Source organism: Onychomys torridus, chromosome 3 (genome assembly GCF_903995425.1).
Source record: "Onychomys torridus chromosome 3, mOncTor1.1, whole genome shotgun sequence".
Classification (NCBI taxonomy): Eukaryota; Metazoa; Chordata; class Mammalia; order Rodentia; family Cricetidae; genus Onychomys; species Onychomys torridus.
The window spans coordinates 139130721-139149688 of record NC_050445.1 but is presented as its reverse complement, the minus strand read 5'-3'; the positions used below and the strand labels follow the sequence as shown (position 1 = coordinate 139149688).

The window sequence follows — 18968 nt, the reverse complement described above, 5'->3', positions numbered from 1 at the left end:
GCCACTCACAAGCAGGGCCATGAGGTTATGTAACTGTACTTTCATGGAGTCATTCTGATTATGGGATAGAAATAGACTGTAGGAACAGCAGAGGAAGTAAGAAACCAGTTCCGGTAATCAAGACAAGACCATGGAATGGCACTGGGGATGGAGAGAAGTAGTTGTTCTTGTACTTTTGGTTACAGGATCTGCTGGCAGATTGGGTATGAAATATGAGGGAGGTACAGTCAAGGATGGCTCTCCTGGGGCTGTGGCCAGAGCATTTGGAAAAAGGAGGTGCTGATAATAGAGGTATAGGGCGGTAGGGGGAGTTTGGCAGGAAAGATGAGAAGTCCTGCTTTGGACATGCAGTTTGAGCTGCTTGTTGGACATCTGAGTGATGTTAGATTCAACTGTTGGAAGGAAGGCGTGTGTAGGCTAAAGACACGCCTTTGGATGTAATGGTGCGTCAATCCTTGAAGACCGAATGAGGTCACTAAGTGTGTAACTTGGAGAGAGCACAAATCCAGGACTGTATACGAAGGTACTCACTCCATGGCCAGTAGAGTGAGTGAGATGAGAGGAAGCCACAGAATCTGAGAGGGGTCCAGAGTCTGGAAGCCAATGGAATGTGTGTTTGAAGGGGAAGTGACTAGGAATGGTGGCACATGCCTATACACCAGAACTTGAGAGGCCGGCAGGTCTGCCAAGAGTTCAAGGCCAGTCAGGCTATACTGTGAGCAGCCAAAGCTACATAACAAGACCTTGTCTCAAAAAAATAAGTAGCCAGGCATGGTGGCACACACCTATAATCCCAGCACTCAGGAGGCAGAGTCAGGTGTCTGTGAGTTCAAGGGCAGCCTTGACTTGGAGACTTCGGGTCATCCTGAGGCCTGTCTTAAATAAACAGTGGCTGGGGAGGTGGTTCAGTGTGTAAATGCTTACCATGCGATCATGAGGACTTAGGTGGGATCTCAACTCCCATGTCCAAACCAAACATGGCACAGTGTTGGGTAGGTGGAGACAAGCAGATCTCCAGTACTTGTGGTCAGCCAACCTAGCCTATTCAGTGAGAGTCCTTGTCTCAAAAACCAAGGCAAACAGCTCCTAAGAACTGAAACCCAAGGTTGAGCTTGGGCCTCAGCATGCATGTACAGGAACACACACACACACACATACACACACACACACACACACACACACACATACACACACACACACCAAAGCAAAAGTAACAGTTAGTTACAACAGATGTAAATGAAAAGTCTGTTAAAGACTGAACTGAGCATTTTAACATGAGAAGTCTTTACCTTGCCCTACCATCTTGATCATATAGTCTGGTTTCTTGTTGGCATGGTAACTGGCTGAAATTTGCTGATCCGAAGTAAGAATCCCCTTGAGATTGCTTTCCCTAAAGCATCTTGATGTGGAAGGTGATTAGACTGGAGAAACCTTGATCTTGGACATAGTAGGGATAGAATGAGTGAGGGGCTGCCGGTGGCTTGACTCCAGATAGCTGACGTCTTTCTGTCCATCCTTTCTTTTTTTTAAGTTTGGTTACTGGCTGTTGCTACCGGCTTTTGGAGAATCCCACCATCAGTCACCAGAAGAACCGCCCCACCAGGGAAGCCATAGCACACCTGCTTGGGGTGGCCTTGGTCCGTTACAATCACATGCTCAGTAAGTTGCCTTCCGCCTTGCCCCTGCCCCGGCTCTGCCATTCCTCTCTGAATGCTGCGTGTGGGTGCTTCACAGGTGCCACTGTGAAGATCATCCAGATGCTGCAGCACTTTGAACATCTGCCGTCTGTACTGGTGGCAGCTGTGAGTCTGTGGGCCACAGACTATGGAATGAAGAGCATAGTGGGGGAGATCGTAAGGTGACTCCTCCTTCTCGAAACTTCCCATTTTTCCCGGGGCAGGGGTGGTAAAGGAAGGTTAGCGGCCCTTCCTCGGCGGGATGCTGGATTCCTTCATATGCTAGCTGCCTGTCTTGGCCTCCCTTCTTGGGAACTGGCTAGTTGAGCTTTCTCGCCAAATCTGTGTTTTCTTCCCCCATAGAGAGATTGGGCAGAGGGGTCCACAGGAGCTGAGTCGAGACACCGCCGGGGCCAAGGGCGTTGCGGCATTCCTCACTGAGCTAGCAGAGCGGGTCCCAGCCGCTCTCATGTCCAGCATGTGCATTTTGCAAGATCATCTGGATGGAGAGGTAGGAAGTCCAGGGAGTCACAGATTTGTCTAGGGCTTCTAAGCCCATTATTGAAGTTAGTCTTTCTCATCACTTTAATGTGGTTCTGGGTAGCAACCCAGAGACTTATACATGCTAATAAGCACATGGACTGGAAGGTGAAAATTTTGTTTCCTTTAAAAAGATTTTTTATGATTTTTATGTGTATGAGTGCTTTGCCTGCATGTAAGTTTGTACAGGGGAAAGGGCAAGACTGACAGTTGTGGTTGTTCTTTGAGTTCTGCAAATGTTCCATGATGCCTGTGTGCGCGCACACACACATCAAACATGCACACAACAGAATAAGAAAGAAAGGAGGCTTGCCATGTAGCCTAGGCTAGCTCCAAAGTTCCAGAATTATAGGTGTGTTACCATGCCTAGCCAAGGTTCATATTCATTTTCTATCTCTCTCCCTTCCTCTCCCCTGCAGTGTCTTGCACAGCCTAGGCTCACCTCAAACTTGCTGTTTAGCCAAAGCGGGCCTTGAATTCATACTTCTACTTTCCAAGCGCTGGGATCACAAACTTGTGTGCCCACACCTGGCTTCAAGGTTGTTTCTTGAGAAAGAAAGTAGCTTTCAGTTAGTCAGTGGACGTGTACCCTGGGGCCTGAGACCCAGAGGGCTGAGAAAGAAGGATCCTAGCCTAGGCTACAAAGGAAGACTGTCCCCAGAATAGATGTTCACACAAAGAGACAGGTTGTCTAGATTTGTCACTGTGGCATTTCTACAGAGACGCACAGAAGGAGCCTTTTATGAATCTTGTTTTTATATCGCTTGAGTTTTACGGTTTTGTGCAGGGGTGTTAGAGGGGATGACCACTCCACACCTGTCTCGTGAGAGGGACTCACTTGGTTTGCAGTCCCATCCAGTCCTTGGGCTGGAGCCTCTGGCTCCTGTCTGGTTAGCATCGCTCTCAACAAACAATGGGCTTTCTCAGCCAGCCTGCACCGTACCCTCGGTTCTTGACTTACCTGGCCTCTACCCAGACTAGCCTGGGGTTCCTAGGGAACCGTCAAAGACAGTCTGTTCGTTGATCTAGTTTTCCTATTCTCTGGCTCTTGGCCTAGGTGGAGAGTCCCCTGCCCTATTCTCTACCAGATTACATAACAGACTTCTTGGCACTGAGGCTGATCTGCTCTTCTGTGTCTATAAGGAGTAGGAAGGAAAGAGAATGCTTATTCATAAGGCTCAAAAGTCTTATTGTAACGGGTCTTTCTTTGGACCATCAGCTCCCAAATAATGACTCGGAGACTTATTAATTATGAAAGCTTGGCCTTAGCTTAGGCTTGTTTCCAATTAGCTCTTATAACTTAAATTAATCCATATTTTTTTTTTTAATATATGCCCTGCCACATTGCTTGCTACCTCTCCTTCATACCGCCCATCCTGCTTCCTCCGTGTCTTGCTGGCGATTTTTTTCACATGCCTAGATTCCTCCTCCTAGTTCCTCTCTCTGCCCGGAAGTCCTCCTATCCTTTCCTGCCCAGCTATTGGCTTTTCAGCTCTTTATTAAACCAATCAGAAGGTCACAGTGTGATCAAATATCCCACAACATTTTGTGACTTCATATAAAGGATAATAAGAAATGTTCCTCAAATGTGCACTGATGGATAGATATGATTTTGTTTTTTATTTATATTATTTGCCAGATATAGCACACATCTTTAATCCCAGCACCCAGGAGGCAGAGGCAGGTGGATCACTGTGAATTTGAGGCCAGTCTGCTCTTTATACTCCTAGGCCAGATAGTGCTTCATAGTGAGACCCTGTCTCAGAAGAAAAACAGTTATACACTCTGTGTGTGTGTGTGTGTGTGTGTGTGTGTGTGTGTGTGTGTGTGTAATATGTACATATGTGTGGAAGATGGTTCTCTCTCTTCATTGGTCTTGGGGATTGAACTCAGGTCCTCAGGCTTGGTGGTATCTGAGATTACCCTTAGGCTGTAAGTGTGATGTATTTGAAACATAGATGGGGTTGGGGATTTAGCTCAGTGGTAGAGCGCTTGCCTAGCAAGCACAAGGCCCTGAGTTTGGTTCTCAGCTCTGAAAAAAAAGAAAAGAAAAAGAAACATAGATGTATTTCACATTTAGATTTCATTTTCATCCCTAAGATACTATGTGTATATAGATATACAAAATCCAAAATACTGTGTCCCAAGCATTTCAGACTAGGAATCACCACCCTTTGATTTTGGCTCTTACTTATTTTCTTGACACTCTCTGAGCATACAAATCCCCTTGGGACTCATCATCTTCCTGTGGCCCTGGGGACAAATACCTAGGCAGTTGGCCAGGAAGGTCACAGCCTATTAGTACAAGCAATCATAACCTTGACAAAGGGCAGAGGAGTTGAGGGAAAGAAATGTGCATACAGAAGGAGAGGTTTGTTCCAACGTTATGTCCCTCTCTCAGAATTACATGATGCGCAATGCTGTGCTAGCAGCCATGGCTGAGATGATACTACAGGTTCTAAAAGGTGACCAACTAGAAGAAACAGCCCGAGAAACCAGAGACCAATTCTTGGACATCCTGCAAGCTCATGGCCATGATGTTAACTCCTTTGTTCGAAGCCGAGTTTTACAGCTCTTTACCCGAATTGTTCAACAGAAGGTAAACAACCTCCTCTGTGCTAAAACGTAATATTTCTCTGTATACTTGCTGAAGTAAAGAGAGAATCTCACTGAGCATGTGGCATGCCTGTGGTGCTAGAATTTGGGAAGTAGGAGAGTCAGTAGTTTAAGGTCATCCTCAGCCACATAGAAAGTTTGAAGACAGCTGGGCAATAGGAGACCTTGTTCAGTTAAGAGAAAAGATGTGTTGCTAGTTTGTGTCCATGTACCACATGTGGACAGTACCTGTGGAGGCCAGAAGGCCTCTTCTTATTCCCTGGGATTGGAGTTACAGACAACTGTGATGAGCTGTCATGTGGGTGATGGGAATTGAACCCAGGTCCTCTGATAGAGCAGTCAGGACTCAAAACCTCCGAGCCATCTCTCTAACCCTCTAAAAAAATGGTTTTGGTTTGTTTGTTTTGTTTTTTAAATAGACAAAGAATCTGGTAACTGCCCCAAGGAAGAGTCTAGACTTGAGATTCTTACTAACCATGATAAAAGTTGGGTTGGGGATTTAGCTTAGTGGTAGAGTGCTTGCCTAGCAAGTGCAAGGCCCTGGGTTCAATCCTCAGCTGAAAAAAACAAACAAACAAACAAACAAAAATAAATAAATAAAAGTCTGCCATGGGGGCAGGAGAGATGGTTGAGTGATTAAGAGCACTGGCTGCTCTTCCAGAGGTCATGAGTTCAATTCCCAGCAACCACCTGTAATAGGATCTGATGCCCTCTTCTGGCATGCAGGTGTGTATGCAGAGTACTCATACATAAAATATAAATTAATTAACTAAAAAATAAAATAAAAGTCTTCCCTTTCCAAGGACAAGGTGCCTGCTCCCGTTAAAGACTACAGTGTGGTGCTGCTCACATATTTTGTAATCCCACAGAAAAGCCTGTTTAGAGTGAGTGAGTGGCTTAATTTAAACTCACAGCTGTGTCCAACCCTTGGACATTGCAACTTGACATTGTCATCTACCAAGTTCATACCCACAAACAATGCAAAATGAAAAGTTAAGTACAAAGAAAAATCACCACAAAACACCGTACTTTAAGTAAGGTTAGGGTTTTGTGTTGAGCCCCTGGAGGTGGCCCGCAGGCTGCAGTTGGGTGGTGCTAACTTTGAGCTGATTCTCCTTCTGCTCGTCCAGGTGCTCCCCCTGACCCGTTTCCAGGCCGTGGTGGCCTTGGCCGTGGGACGCCTAGCAGACAGGTCGGTGCTGGTATGTAAAAATGCCATCCAGCTCCTGGCCAGCTTTCTAGCCAATAACCCCTTCTCCTGCAAGGTGAGTAAACGTGTGCAAAAGAGTGGTGCCATGGAAACCAAGATGGAAGAGTGTCACCTGGTGACCACATATGCATTCTAACTTGACAGCTCAGTGATACTGACCTTGCTGGACCACTGCAGAAGGAGACCCAGAAATTACAAGAAATGAGAGCCCAGAGGCGAACTGCGGCTGCTTGTGAGTAGCCGCTGCCCCGGGAGTCTGGCTTGCTTCCTCCCTGAGGTCACAAACCCTAAGAGACACTAAACAGACTCCCATTCAGCTGCAGCCCTAGACCCAGAGGAGGAATGGGAAGCCATGTTGCCAGAATTGAAGTCTACCCTGCAGCAGCTCCTAAAGCTTCCCCAGGAAGAGGTAGATCAACAAATTGCTGATACAGAGACTGTGGAGGAGGTGAAAGGACGCATCCGACAGCTGCTTGCCAAAGCCAGTTACAAGTATGTGAAAGACTAGGGTGTTCTCTGCAGGTCTGTGTAGACGAATTTTTCTTTGGGCTGCCAGCTCTCCTAGCTCGTGCGCTCTCTCTCTCTCTCTCTCTCTCTCTCTCTCTCTCTCTCTCTCACACACACACACACACACACACACATACACACACACAAAGACAGACTTATTAATTATGAATGCTCAGCCGATAGCTTAGGCTTGTTTCTAACTAGCTCTTATAACTTAAATTATAAGTTTAATTTCTTAGCCCATTTCTGTTAAAATTTACTTTCTGCCTCATGGCTTTATTACCTCATCTCTGTATTGCCCATCCTGCTTGCTCTGCATCTGGCTGGCAACTCCACCATCTTCCCAGCACCCTCTCTGACCCAAAAATCCTGTCTAGCTATTGGCCATTGTCTTTTTGTTGTTGTTGTTTTGTTTTTTCGAGACAGGGTTTCTCTGTAGCTTTGGAGCCTGTTCTGGATCTTGCTCTGTATACCAGGCTGGCCTGGAACTCACAGAGATCCGCCTGCCTCTGCCTCCCGAGTGCTGGGATTACAGGCGTGCGCCACCATCACCTGGCCCAGCCATTCATCTTTTTATTAAACCAGAGTGACACATCTTCATAGTGTACAAAAAGATTATGTCACAACAGGCCTGTGTGGATTTAGAGTTAACCTTTGAGAGACTTATGATGAGTCCTTAAAAATGCTTAGTACTAAGCCAGGTGGTGGTGGCACATGCTTTTAATCCCAGCACTTGGGAGGCAGAGGCAGGCGGATCTCTGTTTGGGGGATTTTTATTTAAGTATGCTGCTGCCAGAGGTGATAGGTATTTTTACTGTAGTAATGTCTGACCAAATGCATACTACACAACTGCCCTTCTACTCTTAAATGTTTTTGAAACTACTCAGGAGCCCAGTCTATGGTATAGGCCTATAATCCAAACTACTTGGGAAGCTAAGTCAGGAAAGATTACCGAGGCCTGCCTGAGTATCTTGATGAGATTCTATCTCAGAGGTTAGAGAAAGCTGGGGATGGTACAACACTAGCATGCACAAGGTTCTTGGTTCAATCCCCAGAGCCCGATAAGCAAAACAAAACAAAAAGGCTCTCCCAGTCCTGGAGGTCTAGCCTAGTGGTAAAGCACTTACCTGGTCTGTTCAAGGCCCTGCATTTGGTTCCTAGCACTTCACGACAGCTAAGTGAGTGGTAAGTGAGCCTGGTATGATGGTGCCGCCTGTAACCCCAGCACTCGGGAGGCAGAGGCAGGTCGCTGCAAGTTCTGAGCTAGCACGATCTAAACAGCAAGCTGTCTTGCTCTCATCTCAGCCAGGGCTTTGTAGTAGAACTTTCTCTCCAAAAGGTGGAAAGGGATGGAGATGTGGCTGGCTCGGTGGAGTGCTCACCTCAGCTACGAAACCCTGCCTTCAGCCCCAGCACCACGGAAACCAGTTGTGGCGCCGCCTGCTGCCCTTTTTGTTCTTTTCTTGACAGACATAAAGCCCAGGAGCTTGTGTGTGCGCTCAGCATGTGCTCCACTGCTGAACTGTGCCTCCTAGCTATGCCCAGCTACACAGATGTTACTGTGGGCTGCAGTACTTGTTTGTAATGCCAGGATTCAGGGAGTCTAAGGCAGGGGGATTGAGAGTTGAAGGGCAGCCTGGGTACCTGGTGACTTCGTGGTCATTCTGAGTACATTGTTAAACTCTGTTTCAAGAAAAGAACCTGATGTGCAGTTATGCCATAAAAGTAACAAATTATTGTAAGTCTGTTGACTCCAAACATAGCAGGCTTTTTACACAAGTGTTTGGAGCAGGCGTGTGTGTGTGTGTGTGTGTGTGTGTGTGTGTGTTTATGAGAGTGGGCATAGGGGTACAGCATATGTAAAGATCAGAGGACCACTTTTGGGAATCAATTCTCTTTCCACCATGTAGGTTCTAGAAATTGAACTCCAAGGGATTAAACTCTGTGGTAGGTACCCTTTCCTGTAGAGCTATGTGGCTAGCCCTGGGTTTGTGATTTTAAAAGTTTAGAAAAGATCCAAGTTCCTTGAAGACCGCAGTAAATGCTTGATGTTTGGGACCTGATGTCCTAGTAGGTACTGCACAACTTTTTAACCATAAGACATCCCTTTTCTTTATGGTTTTTTGAGACAAATTTCCCAGTATAGCTTTGGAGCCCTTCCTGGAACTCACTCTGTAGACCAGGCTGGCCTCGAACTCACAGACATCTGCCTGCCTCTGCCTCCCGAGTGCTGGGATTAAAGGCGGGTGCCATCACCACCCAGCCATATCCCTTTTCTTTAGGGAGCTACATGTAGGGGCTGGATGGAATCATGAGGTAGGATTCCTTATGAGGGCTTCAGTGACACTCTTCTGGGCGCTGAATTGGTGACAGGCTGCTTTTCTTTCAGGCAGGCTATTATTCTGACTCAAGAAGCCACCGGCCACTTCCAGGAGTCTGAACCCTTCAGTCACACAGAGCTAGAGGAGAACAGCTTCCTGAATCTCCTGGGAATTATCTTCAAAGGTAATCCTTTCAGTCAGCAAGCACAGCCTTGGGCTGAAGGAGGCTCGGGAGGGGGTTGACATTGCCACTCTGGAAGAGAACAGCCCGGTGACAGGACGCCTGTGCCTACTAGAGCCGTCTGCAGGAATCTATTAAGAAATGAACCAAAGTGTTTTAGAATAGATTCTAATTCATCCCTTCAAATTGTTGAAAGAAATAGCCAGGGATGTTGGTAGTCCCTGGACTCCCCACATATACCTGAGCAAAACTGTCTGTCCTGTATGTAAGGATTCTGTCCTTAATTACATCACCAGCCTGCCATGGCGTCCCAGCCTAAAAAGTGGGCGGGCCCTCTGTGCGTTCCTTTTCTCTCTTTCCGCTCTCTCCTCTCTCTCTCTCTCTCTCTCTCTCTCTCTCTCTCTCTCTCTCTCCTCTCTCTCTCTCTCTCAATAAAGCTCTAGAAAGGTAACTATGGCGCACTGACTCTTTGGTCCAGCGCTCTCCTCCGTCGCGGGCAGTAGCCGGCCACGAGCGCTGCCGCCTTAACCAACACTACCTCTCTAATTCCTAGGCCCTGCAGCTTCCACACAGGGATCTCCTGGGGACACAGTCCCAGGGCTGACGGACAGTAGAGAGTCTCCCAGTGTGTCTGAGCCCGAGGGATCCCAGAGGAATGATGAGTTGGTGAAGCAGGAGATGCTGGTGCAGTATCTGCAGGATGCCTACAGCTTCTCCCAGAAGGTGACAGAGGCCATCGGCATCATCAGCAAGATGATGTATGAAAACACAACCACAGGTAAGCCTGACTCCTCTTAGAAAGAGCTGGTCTTGGGCTGGAAAACAGTCCTGCCTGCTCGTATTTATTGATGCCCACGCCTTTATTATTATTGGTTTTGGTGGGGTTTGGGGGTTTTTGTTGTTGTTGTTGTTTTGTTTTTCCTGGAGCTGAGGACCAAACCCAGGGCCTTGCGCTTGCTAGGCAAGCACTCTACCACTGAGCTAAATCCCCAACCCTGTATTGTATTTTTAAGATCTTATTTACTTTTATGTGTATGAGTATTTTGCCTCCACGTGTGTGTACCACATGCATGTTTGATGCCTGCAGAGACCAAAGAGGATTCAGATCCTCTGGAATTGGATTTAGGATTTGTTGTGAGCCACCATGTAGGTACTGGTAAATTGAACCCAGGACCTCTGGAAGAGCAGCAAGTGCTCTTAACCACTGAGTTACCATCCAGCCCCTGACGCCTGTACCATTAAAAGTCAGGGGGTGTTTACCACTGTTAATATCTTACAGTTTACCTAGTTTAGCCCGTGTCATGAAAAGGCATTGTAGCAGTCATTCTTGGGGACAATGACAGTGACCTCCACAGTCATGTCACTGTGCTAACAGGAATTCTATGGCTAGTGTGATATTTGTCAAATAGATGGGTGACATTTGTATTTGTTCTCAGTGGTGCAGGAGGTGATTGAATTCTTTGTGATGGTATTCCAATTTGGGGTGCCCCAGGCCCTGTTTGGGGTTCGCCGCATGCTGCCTCTCATCTGGTCTAAGGAGCCCGGTGTCCGGGAAGCTGTCCTTAATGCCTACCGCCAACTCTACCTCAGCCCAAAAGGAGACTCAGCCAGGTACGTGGGCTTCCCTGTCTTCACTAACTTTACTGAAGTCAGCTTCTCGGGGTTTCCTAGTGTCCTAAAGGGTGTTCTTCTAGGGAGGTCTGAACTCAAGGATGGTCCATACCAGGCTCGGTGGATCTCTGCTGAGGCCTACTCCAAGCACTTATCTAACCTACCAGCCTGCTTGCTGAATCCAGCTTTCCAGTCGTAGTGACCACTGATCTCTGCTGTTCCCACAGAGCCACAGCCCAGGCCTTGATCCAGAACCTGTCTTTGTTGTTAGTGGATGCCTCGGTCGGGACCATTCAGTGTCTTGAGGAAATCGTGAGTCTTCTGCTCTGTCCTCTTCTAACTCAGCAGTTACAATTAGTGGCTGCTTCCTGTATGCAGAGATCTGTTCAGTCCCACAAAGAGACTTAAGATTAGGTGCTTTCCCATTCCCAACTTGATTTTTATTTTCTTGTTCATTCGCTACATAGTTGTCTCACTATGTAGTCCAGGCTGGCCTCAGACTCACCGTCCGGCCTCAGCTCCTCAGTGTCTAGATTCAGGCGTGTGCTGCGATGCTCAACTCCCATGCCCAAATGTAAAGCACCAATAGTTTACTTACAGTGAGAACACACAACATGGTTAGGAAATGTAGAACCGCTGGCCCAGGCAACAACGGCAATAGCAGTAATAACGCATGCTGCTTACCATGTGCGCCCTGGGCGCTGTTCTTATCGCCGCCCGGCCACTCTGGAGTAGCTCCTCCTTAGGTCGGATGGGGCTTCTGTGAGGGAAGCTCCAGGAGAGGCTCAGCAGCTTGCCTGGCTGCAGCCTTTACACTGTGCAAGCTTCAGGAAACATCTTCAGCCTCTGTGCTGTAACAGAGGTGACAGGGCTGCTTACAGTAGAGGTTGGGGACTTGGCCATCAAGGTAGTGGGTACTAGTCAGCATGGGTCGTGGAAGTTCAGATTGAGAGAGAGAAAGAGAAGGAAGAGGAGAGAATTTCTGACAAAAAGCAAAGGAAGTCCACTGCCCCAGCCAGAGAATGAAGACGTTTGTGTTCTGACTCAAATCGTTATCTGCAGAAGATAAACAAGTTGGGCCTGACGCCTTCAAGTCAAAGGGACCCCTGCATTTTAATGAGGTCAATCTGTACTAGGGAGTGGTGCCAGCTGCTGGCCTGGCCTCTTGGTTGCTACTTCTGTTCCTTTCTGGGGAAAGAGAGGGTCTGGTGGTGGCAATGCCTGCTGCTCAGGACTTGTAGAGTAGACAGAGACGAGCTGGAAGCAGATGCTTCGGGGATGCCGTGCCTGTCACACACAAGCCACCTGGAGAGCTGTGGACAGGGTCGGAGTGCTGCCTGAAGCCCTGCATGTGTACAGTGATGACAGGACAGTCCGGCCTGGAGAAATAGCCAGGGACTGGGCGGCAAAGTGAATGCACGTGTAAAGGAGAGGGTGTTGGCATTGCTGTGAAAATGAGATGGTAAAAGGGACAGTGGCCCTGACGTAGACAGTTTGACCTTGTTCTCACAGTAAGAAAAGTGACTAGAAATATCCGGAGTGCTCCTCCCCAGAGCAAGATCCATTTGACTGTGTCTCTTTAGAGGTGTAGCCTGGAAGAAAGACACAGAAGTAGGAGAATAGAGAATGGAGTGAGAAGTGCCTCCCCAAACTCCTGGCGGACATTTGCTTCCTCTTCTGTTCCCAGTGTCAGCTCCATCCAGATCTCAGCGTTGTCTTCAGATAAGTAGCCCAACAGGGAGCTGGTCTTTTGAAGCTGAATTATTTTTCTTTTCTCCTCAGCTGTGTGAGTTTGTGCAGAAGGATGAGATAAAACCAGCAGTGATCCAACTGCTGTGGGAGCGAGCCACGGAAAAGGTCCCCTGCTCTCCTCTGGAGCGCTGTTCCTCTGTCATGCTTCTTGGCATGATGGCACGGTGAGGCTCAGTCCCAGGAACAAGTAGAGTGGGAAGGAGGGGCTCTGAAAAGCCCTCTCCTTCCATCGTCACAGTCAACCCGGATGAGTTTCCTCAGGGTCGGCTGCCTGGGTGTAGAGAGCACCTGCCTGCCCGGGCAGGGGAAATCGTCACTGGCACATCCGGGGACCTGGCCTGAGTCAGGCCTCAGGGCTCTAGGGGCCCCACGCGGGTCCCGGGACCTTCCTGCACTGCTGTCATCTCCCACAGAATCTGCCCAGGGCCGCCTTTAACTCCGTTTTCTTTCCCTAGAGGAAAACCAGAAATTGTAGGAAGCAATTTAGACACGCTGGTGAGGGTGGGGCTGGATGAAAAGTCTCCCCAGGACTACAGGCTGGCCCAGCAGGTGTGCCTTGCCATTGCCAACATCTCGGACAGGAGGAAGGTGGGTGATGTGGGGTGGCTGAGGCTCAGCTGAGAAGGGTGGGGAGTCTCTTGTCTGCCTTCCCCACCCTGGCATTTTGTCTTCTTACCAGCCTTCCCTGGGGGAACGTCAACCTCCCTTCCGGCTGCCTCAAGAACACAGGTTGTTTGAACGACTTCGAGAGATGGTCACAAAGGGTAAGCTCTCCAGAAGGGCCTGGAGAAGCTCTCCGATTGGTGTGGCTGGGTCCTCTCACTGCGGTGACCAACTTCTCCTCTCTCCAGGCTTTACACACCCCGATCCCCTCTGGATCCCATTCAAAGAGGTAGCGGTAACCCTAACCTACCAGCTGGCAGAGGGCCCTGAAGTAATCTGTGCCCAGATGTTACAAGGCTGTGCAAAGCAAGCCTTGGAGAAGCTTGAGAAGCAGACCCCTGAGGAGGACCCCAGTGAGTGGGCAGAGGTTTGATTGCTCAGGGGCTGAGTGGGCAGCCAGCATCAGGTGTTTTCCCTAAAGGGTGAGGAGCCTCAGCCCACACTCATTTTTGTTCAGGCTGATGTGGGGTGGGTCACTGCCACGTGTCCCACCCCACCTCCTGTTCTCAATTTGAGCAGCACATGAGTAAGGGGTGGACCTGGGAGTTTGATGGGACTTGACTAGGCCTCTGCTCTTTCCTTCTGCGTCAGAGGAGACTGTCCCCAGGCTCCCCACGTTCCTGCTGATGAACCTGCTGTCACTGGCTGGGGATGTGGCCCTGCAGCAGCTGGTACATTTAGAACAAGCAGTGAGCGGAGAGCTGGGGCGGCGGCGAGTTCTTCGGGAAGAGCAGGAACACAGGACCAAGGAGCCCAAGGAGAAGGTGAATGAGTGGTGAGGTGATGGGCTCCTGCCCCCAAGCGTTTCCCAGATTTTCATAACCTCACCTCAGGACATTGCTTTCTAGGGAAATCTCTGCTTCTCTATTAGCAAATGAAGAACCTGCCTCTCTGTTGATGCTCCCCTGGGGAAGGTTAGCATCAACCAAGATGGCATGGTCTATCCATGCTCATCCACTAGGGGGCATTAGGTTCACACAGACTGACCTGGATACCTTAGTCTAGATACGGGCCCCATCTGAGGTACTGTTTGTTTGAACACACGTAACACCCCCTCTTCTTATCAGCCTGTGTTACTAGCCTGTCACCTGGTGAGACTCTGTGTTCTGTCTGCTAAAGGCATATTTGTCTGGTAGACAAATAAGACAGTCTTAGAGCAGTGGGGTAGTGACCTTGAACCAATGTCAAGTTAGGCACAATCCAATTATTTACCATTTACAGTCATGTTTTCGAGGAGGATGTATAGAGACCTGTCTCAGCAACTTAAAAACCTACAGGGGTCTAGTTACTCCTTCACTTGTGAATTCGTTCTTTATGGACGGACATATTTGGTACTTCTATGGATGGTTTTATAAATGTTATCTTTAGGTCTCTTCATGCAAATGAAGTGTTATGCTAGAATCAAAAATGATATCTTGTGAGTAGAGAGGTGGCTCAGAGTTAAGAGCACTTGCTGCCCTTGAAGAGGACCTGAGTTCAGATCTCAGAACATACATAGTGCCTCTCAACCATCTCTAACTCCAGCTCCATGTGCAATGCGCACATGTGGTACACTTACATACATACACACAGGGTAAACAAACACTCAGAAAAACAAAAAAATTGTGTAAAGTTTGTCTCAAAGGAGGATGAAGTGATACCCGCTTTTATCCCAGCTTAGGAGACTGAGGCAGGCAGACCCCCTGTGAGCTCGTGGTCAGCTTGGTCTACATAGAGAGTTTCAGGACAGCCAGGGCTACACGAGAGCCTGTCTCAAAATAGAAAAGTGATCACCGAGATCCCTGGCTTCTCTCTCTTCAGAATACAAGCTCTGAGACAACTATGGAGGAAGAGCTGGGGCTGGTCGGAGCCACTGCTGATGACACAGAGGCAGAACTGATCCGCAGCATCTGTGAGAAGGAACTGCTGGATGGTAAGAAGGATTGCTGTGTGCCCTTCTCCCCAGCGAATGCAGGCTGTCCAAACTGAGCTATTCCTCCACAGGCGATCAGGTCCTAGCTGCCTTTATCCCGCTGCTGCTTACGGTGTGCAACAACCCCGGCCTGTATGGCCACCCAGACCTCTGTGCAGCTGCCTCGCTGGCCCTCGGCAAGTTCTGCATGATCAGGTAGGCCCCGCTGTGCTCAACTCCAGGAAGGTGAGATGGCACAGCTCTCCTGCTTCCCTGATGACCCTCTCTTTGCCCTCAGTGCCACTTTCTGTGACTCCCAGCTTCGTCTTCTCTTCACCATGCTTGAAAAGTCTTCACTCCCCACTGTCCGGTCTAATCTCATGGTTGCCACTGGGGACCTGGCTATCCGCTTCCCCAACCTGGTGGATCCCTGGACTCCTCATCTGTATGCCCGGTAAGAGATCGCTCGCACACCGGTAAGAGTTCTCTTCTGGAGTCCATTAGTGCAGTGAGTCACAGCTCTTCCCCTAACCTGTGGTAGTGTCTTCAATATCTGCTAGCTAGGCAGCCTGTGCAAGCAGCCCTAAATGGACACTGGAAGTTGAAGCATCCTTCTAAAATCCTGTCTACAAGCCTTGCATTGTTCCTGACTCCAGCCTTCAATTCAAACTAGCCTTCGAGCTGATTCCAGAAGGGCCTACTGTAGAACAATAGATCCTTGCATCGGGCCTTCGTGTGGTCCTAAGGTATAAACAAGAGTTCTTGATCTCAGTAGAGCTTTTATCCCTAGCCTCCGAGACCCAGCTCAGCAAGTGCGGAGGACGGCAGGCCTGGTGATGACGCACCTGATCCTGAAGGACATGGTGAAGGTGAAGGGGCAGGTCAGCGAGATGGCTGTGCTGCTCATTGACCCTGTGCCTCACATTGCTGCCCTGGCCAAGAACTTCTTCAATGAGCTCTCCCACAAGGTGAGAGAGGCAGCTTGAAGCTTTCTGCAGAGGTAGTATATAGGTCAACTGCCCGCCCACCTTACCGGCTGTGGTCTCTCTCTCTCCTACAGGGCAATGCAATTTATAATCTCCTCCCTGACATCATCAGTCGCCTGTCAGACCCCGAGGGTGGAGTGGAGGAGGAACCCTTCCACACCATCATGAAGTATGGCTTTCTTGACCTACAGGGATGTAGCATGGTGTGGGGTATGTGTGTGGAGCACACAGACTTAGTTCGGAACCAGACACACTTTTAATCATCTCTGGTTGATTGGTTGGTTTGTTGATATCATGTGCTGAGAATGAGGAAGAATGAACTCAGGGCCTTGCATATGCTAGGCAAGCATTCCTGCCGCTGTCTTCAGCCCCAGGTACATTTTAGCTGTACCTTCCCCCAAAACAACTTGACCTCTACCACCTGCCTGTTTCCCTCTATGGGATGATAGTACTTGCTCCAGAGTTCCTGAGGCTCTTAAATAGGGTGGGTGCAGTTCCCAGTGTGGTACGCACACGTTAGCTGTTTTATTTGCTTCTCAATAAACAGAAGGGGACAAAAGGAACAGTGGCAGGCCATGGCCAAGAACATTCTTCTAAAGCAAGGACAGAAAAGGTGGGGTGGAGGTGGGTTCGGTATAGTAGTTGAGAATCGAGCTTCCCTGGCCAGTCAGTCACACACTCCCCTCCTCACAGGCAGCTCCTCTCCTACATCACCAAGGACAAGCAGACGGAGAGCCTGGTGGAGAAGCTGTGTCAACGGTTCCGCACAGCCCGGTAAGCTGCCGTTTTGGGAGGCCTCTGTGCCAAGAGGGACTCTTCCCTCTGAAGAGTGGTGCCCCTGGGACCAAGGGAGACTGAAGGCAATGTGTGCATGCCTCATAAAATGCCCCCCTTTTGCAGAACTGAGCGGCAATACCGCGATCTGGCCTACTGTGTGTCCCAGCTGCCCCTCACAGAGCGCGGCCTCCACAAGATGCTGGACCACTTTGACTGCTTTGGAGACAAGCTGTTAGACGAATCTGTCTTCAGTTCTTTTTTGTCGGTTGTGGGCAAACTGCGTCGTGGGGCCAAGCCCGAGGGCAAGGTGAGTGGTACAGGGTACTGGCCCTTTGGGTCCCAGTGCAGTAAACACAACCTGCTCTCCCTGAATGCTGTGGAACTCTTAACTTCCTGCCTTGCTAGCCACACTACAACCATTTAACCAGAGTGATAAGACCAGATCTTTCTGTGTCCAATCCCTAGTCCCTTTAAAGGCCGTTCTCTTTTTCAGATGTATTTATTTTTATTTCATGAGCATTGGTGTTTTGCCTGTGTATGTGTCTGTGTGAAGGTGTCAGGTCCCTGGAACTTGAGTTACAGACAGGTGTGAGCTGCCATGTGGGAACTGAACCCAGGTCTTCTGTAAGAGCAGCGAGTGCCATCTCTCTAGCCCCTAGTAAGAGCCAATCTCTACTTGAGACCTGGTCCTTCTGTGTAGTGCTAGCTGGCTTAGAATTTGCTATGTAGACCAGGCTGGCCTCAAATTCAGAGATTCCCCAGGCTCTGCCTCCCCCACATGCCTGGCACTAGACTTCTTTTTTAGAGTAGTTTCATGTTTAAAGCCAAACTAAGTAAGTAGAGTCCCCATTTGCTCCTGTCCCAATACACTTATGTCCTTTACCCCATCGGCTCTTGTCCTTGGGTACTGTGGTCTTACAGTCTACATCGACCTGAAGGAACTGAATGATTGACAGATCAGTACTCAAGTCCACAGTTTTCCCTGAATACAATGGCACATACTTGTCACTCCAGTGCTGTACTGGACATTTTCACTACCCTAAAGACCATCTCTCCCCTGGGGTGGTGTCACTCAACATATATACTGATTTTGGATTGGCCTCTTCCACTTAGAATCTCTTTTATTTATTTTATTATTTTTTTTTGTGTGTGGGGGGGGGGGGCAGGGTTTTGCTGTGTAGCTTTGGAGCCTGTCCTGGAACTCACTCTGTAGACCAGGCTGGCCTCGAACTCAGAGATCTGCCTGCCTCTGCCTGAGTGCTGGGATTAAAGAAAGGCATGCGCCGCCACCACCTGGCATCTTTCTGTTTCTTTCATAGCTGTTTTTAAACTGGGAAATGTTTCCAGCCCTGTTTTAACCTTTTTTCCTCTAGGCTGTCATAGATGAATTTGAGCAGAAGCTTCGGGCCTATCACACCAGAGGCATGGATGGAGCAGAGGAGCTTGAAACTGGCCAAGGAGGCAACCAGAGAGCCCTGTCTTCCAAGAAACCCTCTGCTGGTACGAGACAAGCCCTCATGGGGTTCTCCATCTTTAATCTTTTTCCTTTGAGGTTTGTTTTTGTTTTTGAAATCATGTCTCCCTGCCATTTCCAGTCTCCAGGCAGCAGCCTCTGACCTCTGTAGATTCAGACAATGACTTTGTCACACCTAAGCCCCGACGGACCAACCCTCGTCGTCCAAACACTCAGCAATCGAAGTCCAAGAAGAAAGCCAAAGTTGTCTTTTCCAGTGATGAGGCCAGTGAGGACGGTATGACTCGCCCTCCTTCAGCTGCTTGCCTTGGGGTCTCAGCAGGGCTTGCCTGGGTGTAGCCTGGGTGTAGATTCAGTCTTCCTGGTAACATGCAGTTTGGTTGACTTCCGCAGTGCTTTGCAACTCTGTTTATTTTTTAAGATCCGTTTTTGCACCATCTTTGTGACTCAGCTTTTGTTCCTATAATTCTTTGAATAGAGCTTTCAGCGGAGCTGACAGAAGAAGAGACACCCAAGAGAACCACCCCCATCCGCAGAGCATCTGCACGAAGACACAGGTCCTAGGAGTTGTCTGTGCCTCGCCCCATCCCTGCCGTGCAGGGCATCTCACTGATGGTTTTGAATTCAGTTCCTCCTTGTTTTTAACATGTAGACGGTCTTTGCATTCAAGGCCTTTCTCTTAGAGCCCATCTGACTGCATTCACTTTCCAAGACACTTGCTATCACTGTTTTCTAGTGAATAAATGTTTTTATAGACTTTTAA

General features: G+C 48.8%; 1 protein-coding gene across 3 annotated transcripts in view; it reads left to right on the top strand.

Annotated features, from left to right (window-relative positions):
• Ncapd2 (non-SMC condensin I complex subunit D2) overlaps positions 1-18968 on the top strand; it is a 27888-nt gene extending 8920 nt beyond the window's left edge. For all 3 annotated transcript variants that reach the window (XM_036181027.1, XM_036181026.1, XM_036181028.1), the window contains 26 exons: positions 1532-1659; positions 1735-1858; positions 2040-2187; positions 4618-4815; positions 5963-6097; positions 6187-6274; positions 6360-6534; positions 8939-9054; positions 9605-9829; positions 10488-10662; positions 10890-10974; positions 12445-12578; positions 12870-13002; positions 13094-13178; positions 13266-13430; positions 13669-13841; positions 14878-14989; positions 15061-15184; positions 15267-15422; positions 15759-15936; positions 16029-16123; positions 16648-16728; positions 16855-17038; positions 18105-18231; positions 18327-18482; positions 18684-18968. In XM_036181027.1, the coding sequence (XP_036036920.1) occupies positions 1532-1659; positions 1735-1858; positions 2040-2187; positions 4618-4815; positions 5963-6097; positions 6187-6274; positions 6360-6534; positions 8939-9054; positions 9605-9829; positions 10488-10662; positions 10890-10974; positions 12445-12578; positions 12870-13002; positions 13094-13178; positions 13266-13430; positions 13669-13841; positions 14878-14989; positions 15061-15184; positions 15267-15422; positions 15759-15936; positions 16029-16123; positions 16648-16728; positions 16855-17038; positions 18105-18231; positions 18327-18482; positions 18684-18769 (3586 nt within the window). In that variant the 3' untranslated portion in view covers positions 18770-18968. The remainder of the gene's footprint in view (positions 1-1531; positions 1660-1734; positions 1859-2039; positions 2188-4617; positions 4816-5962; positions 6098-6186; positions 6275-6359; positions 6535-8938; positions 9055-9604; positions 9830-10487; positions 10663-10889; positions 10975-12444; positions 12579-12869; positions 13003-13093; positions 13179-13265; positions 13431-13668; positions 13842-14877; positions 14990-15060; positions 15185-15266; positions 15423-15758; positions 15937-16028; positions 16124-16647; positions 16729-16854; positions 17039-18104; positions 18232-18326; positions 18483-18683) is intronic.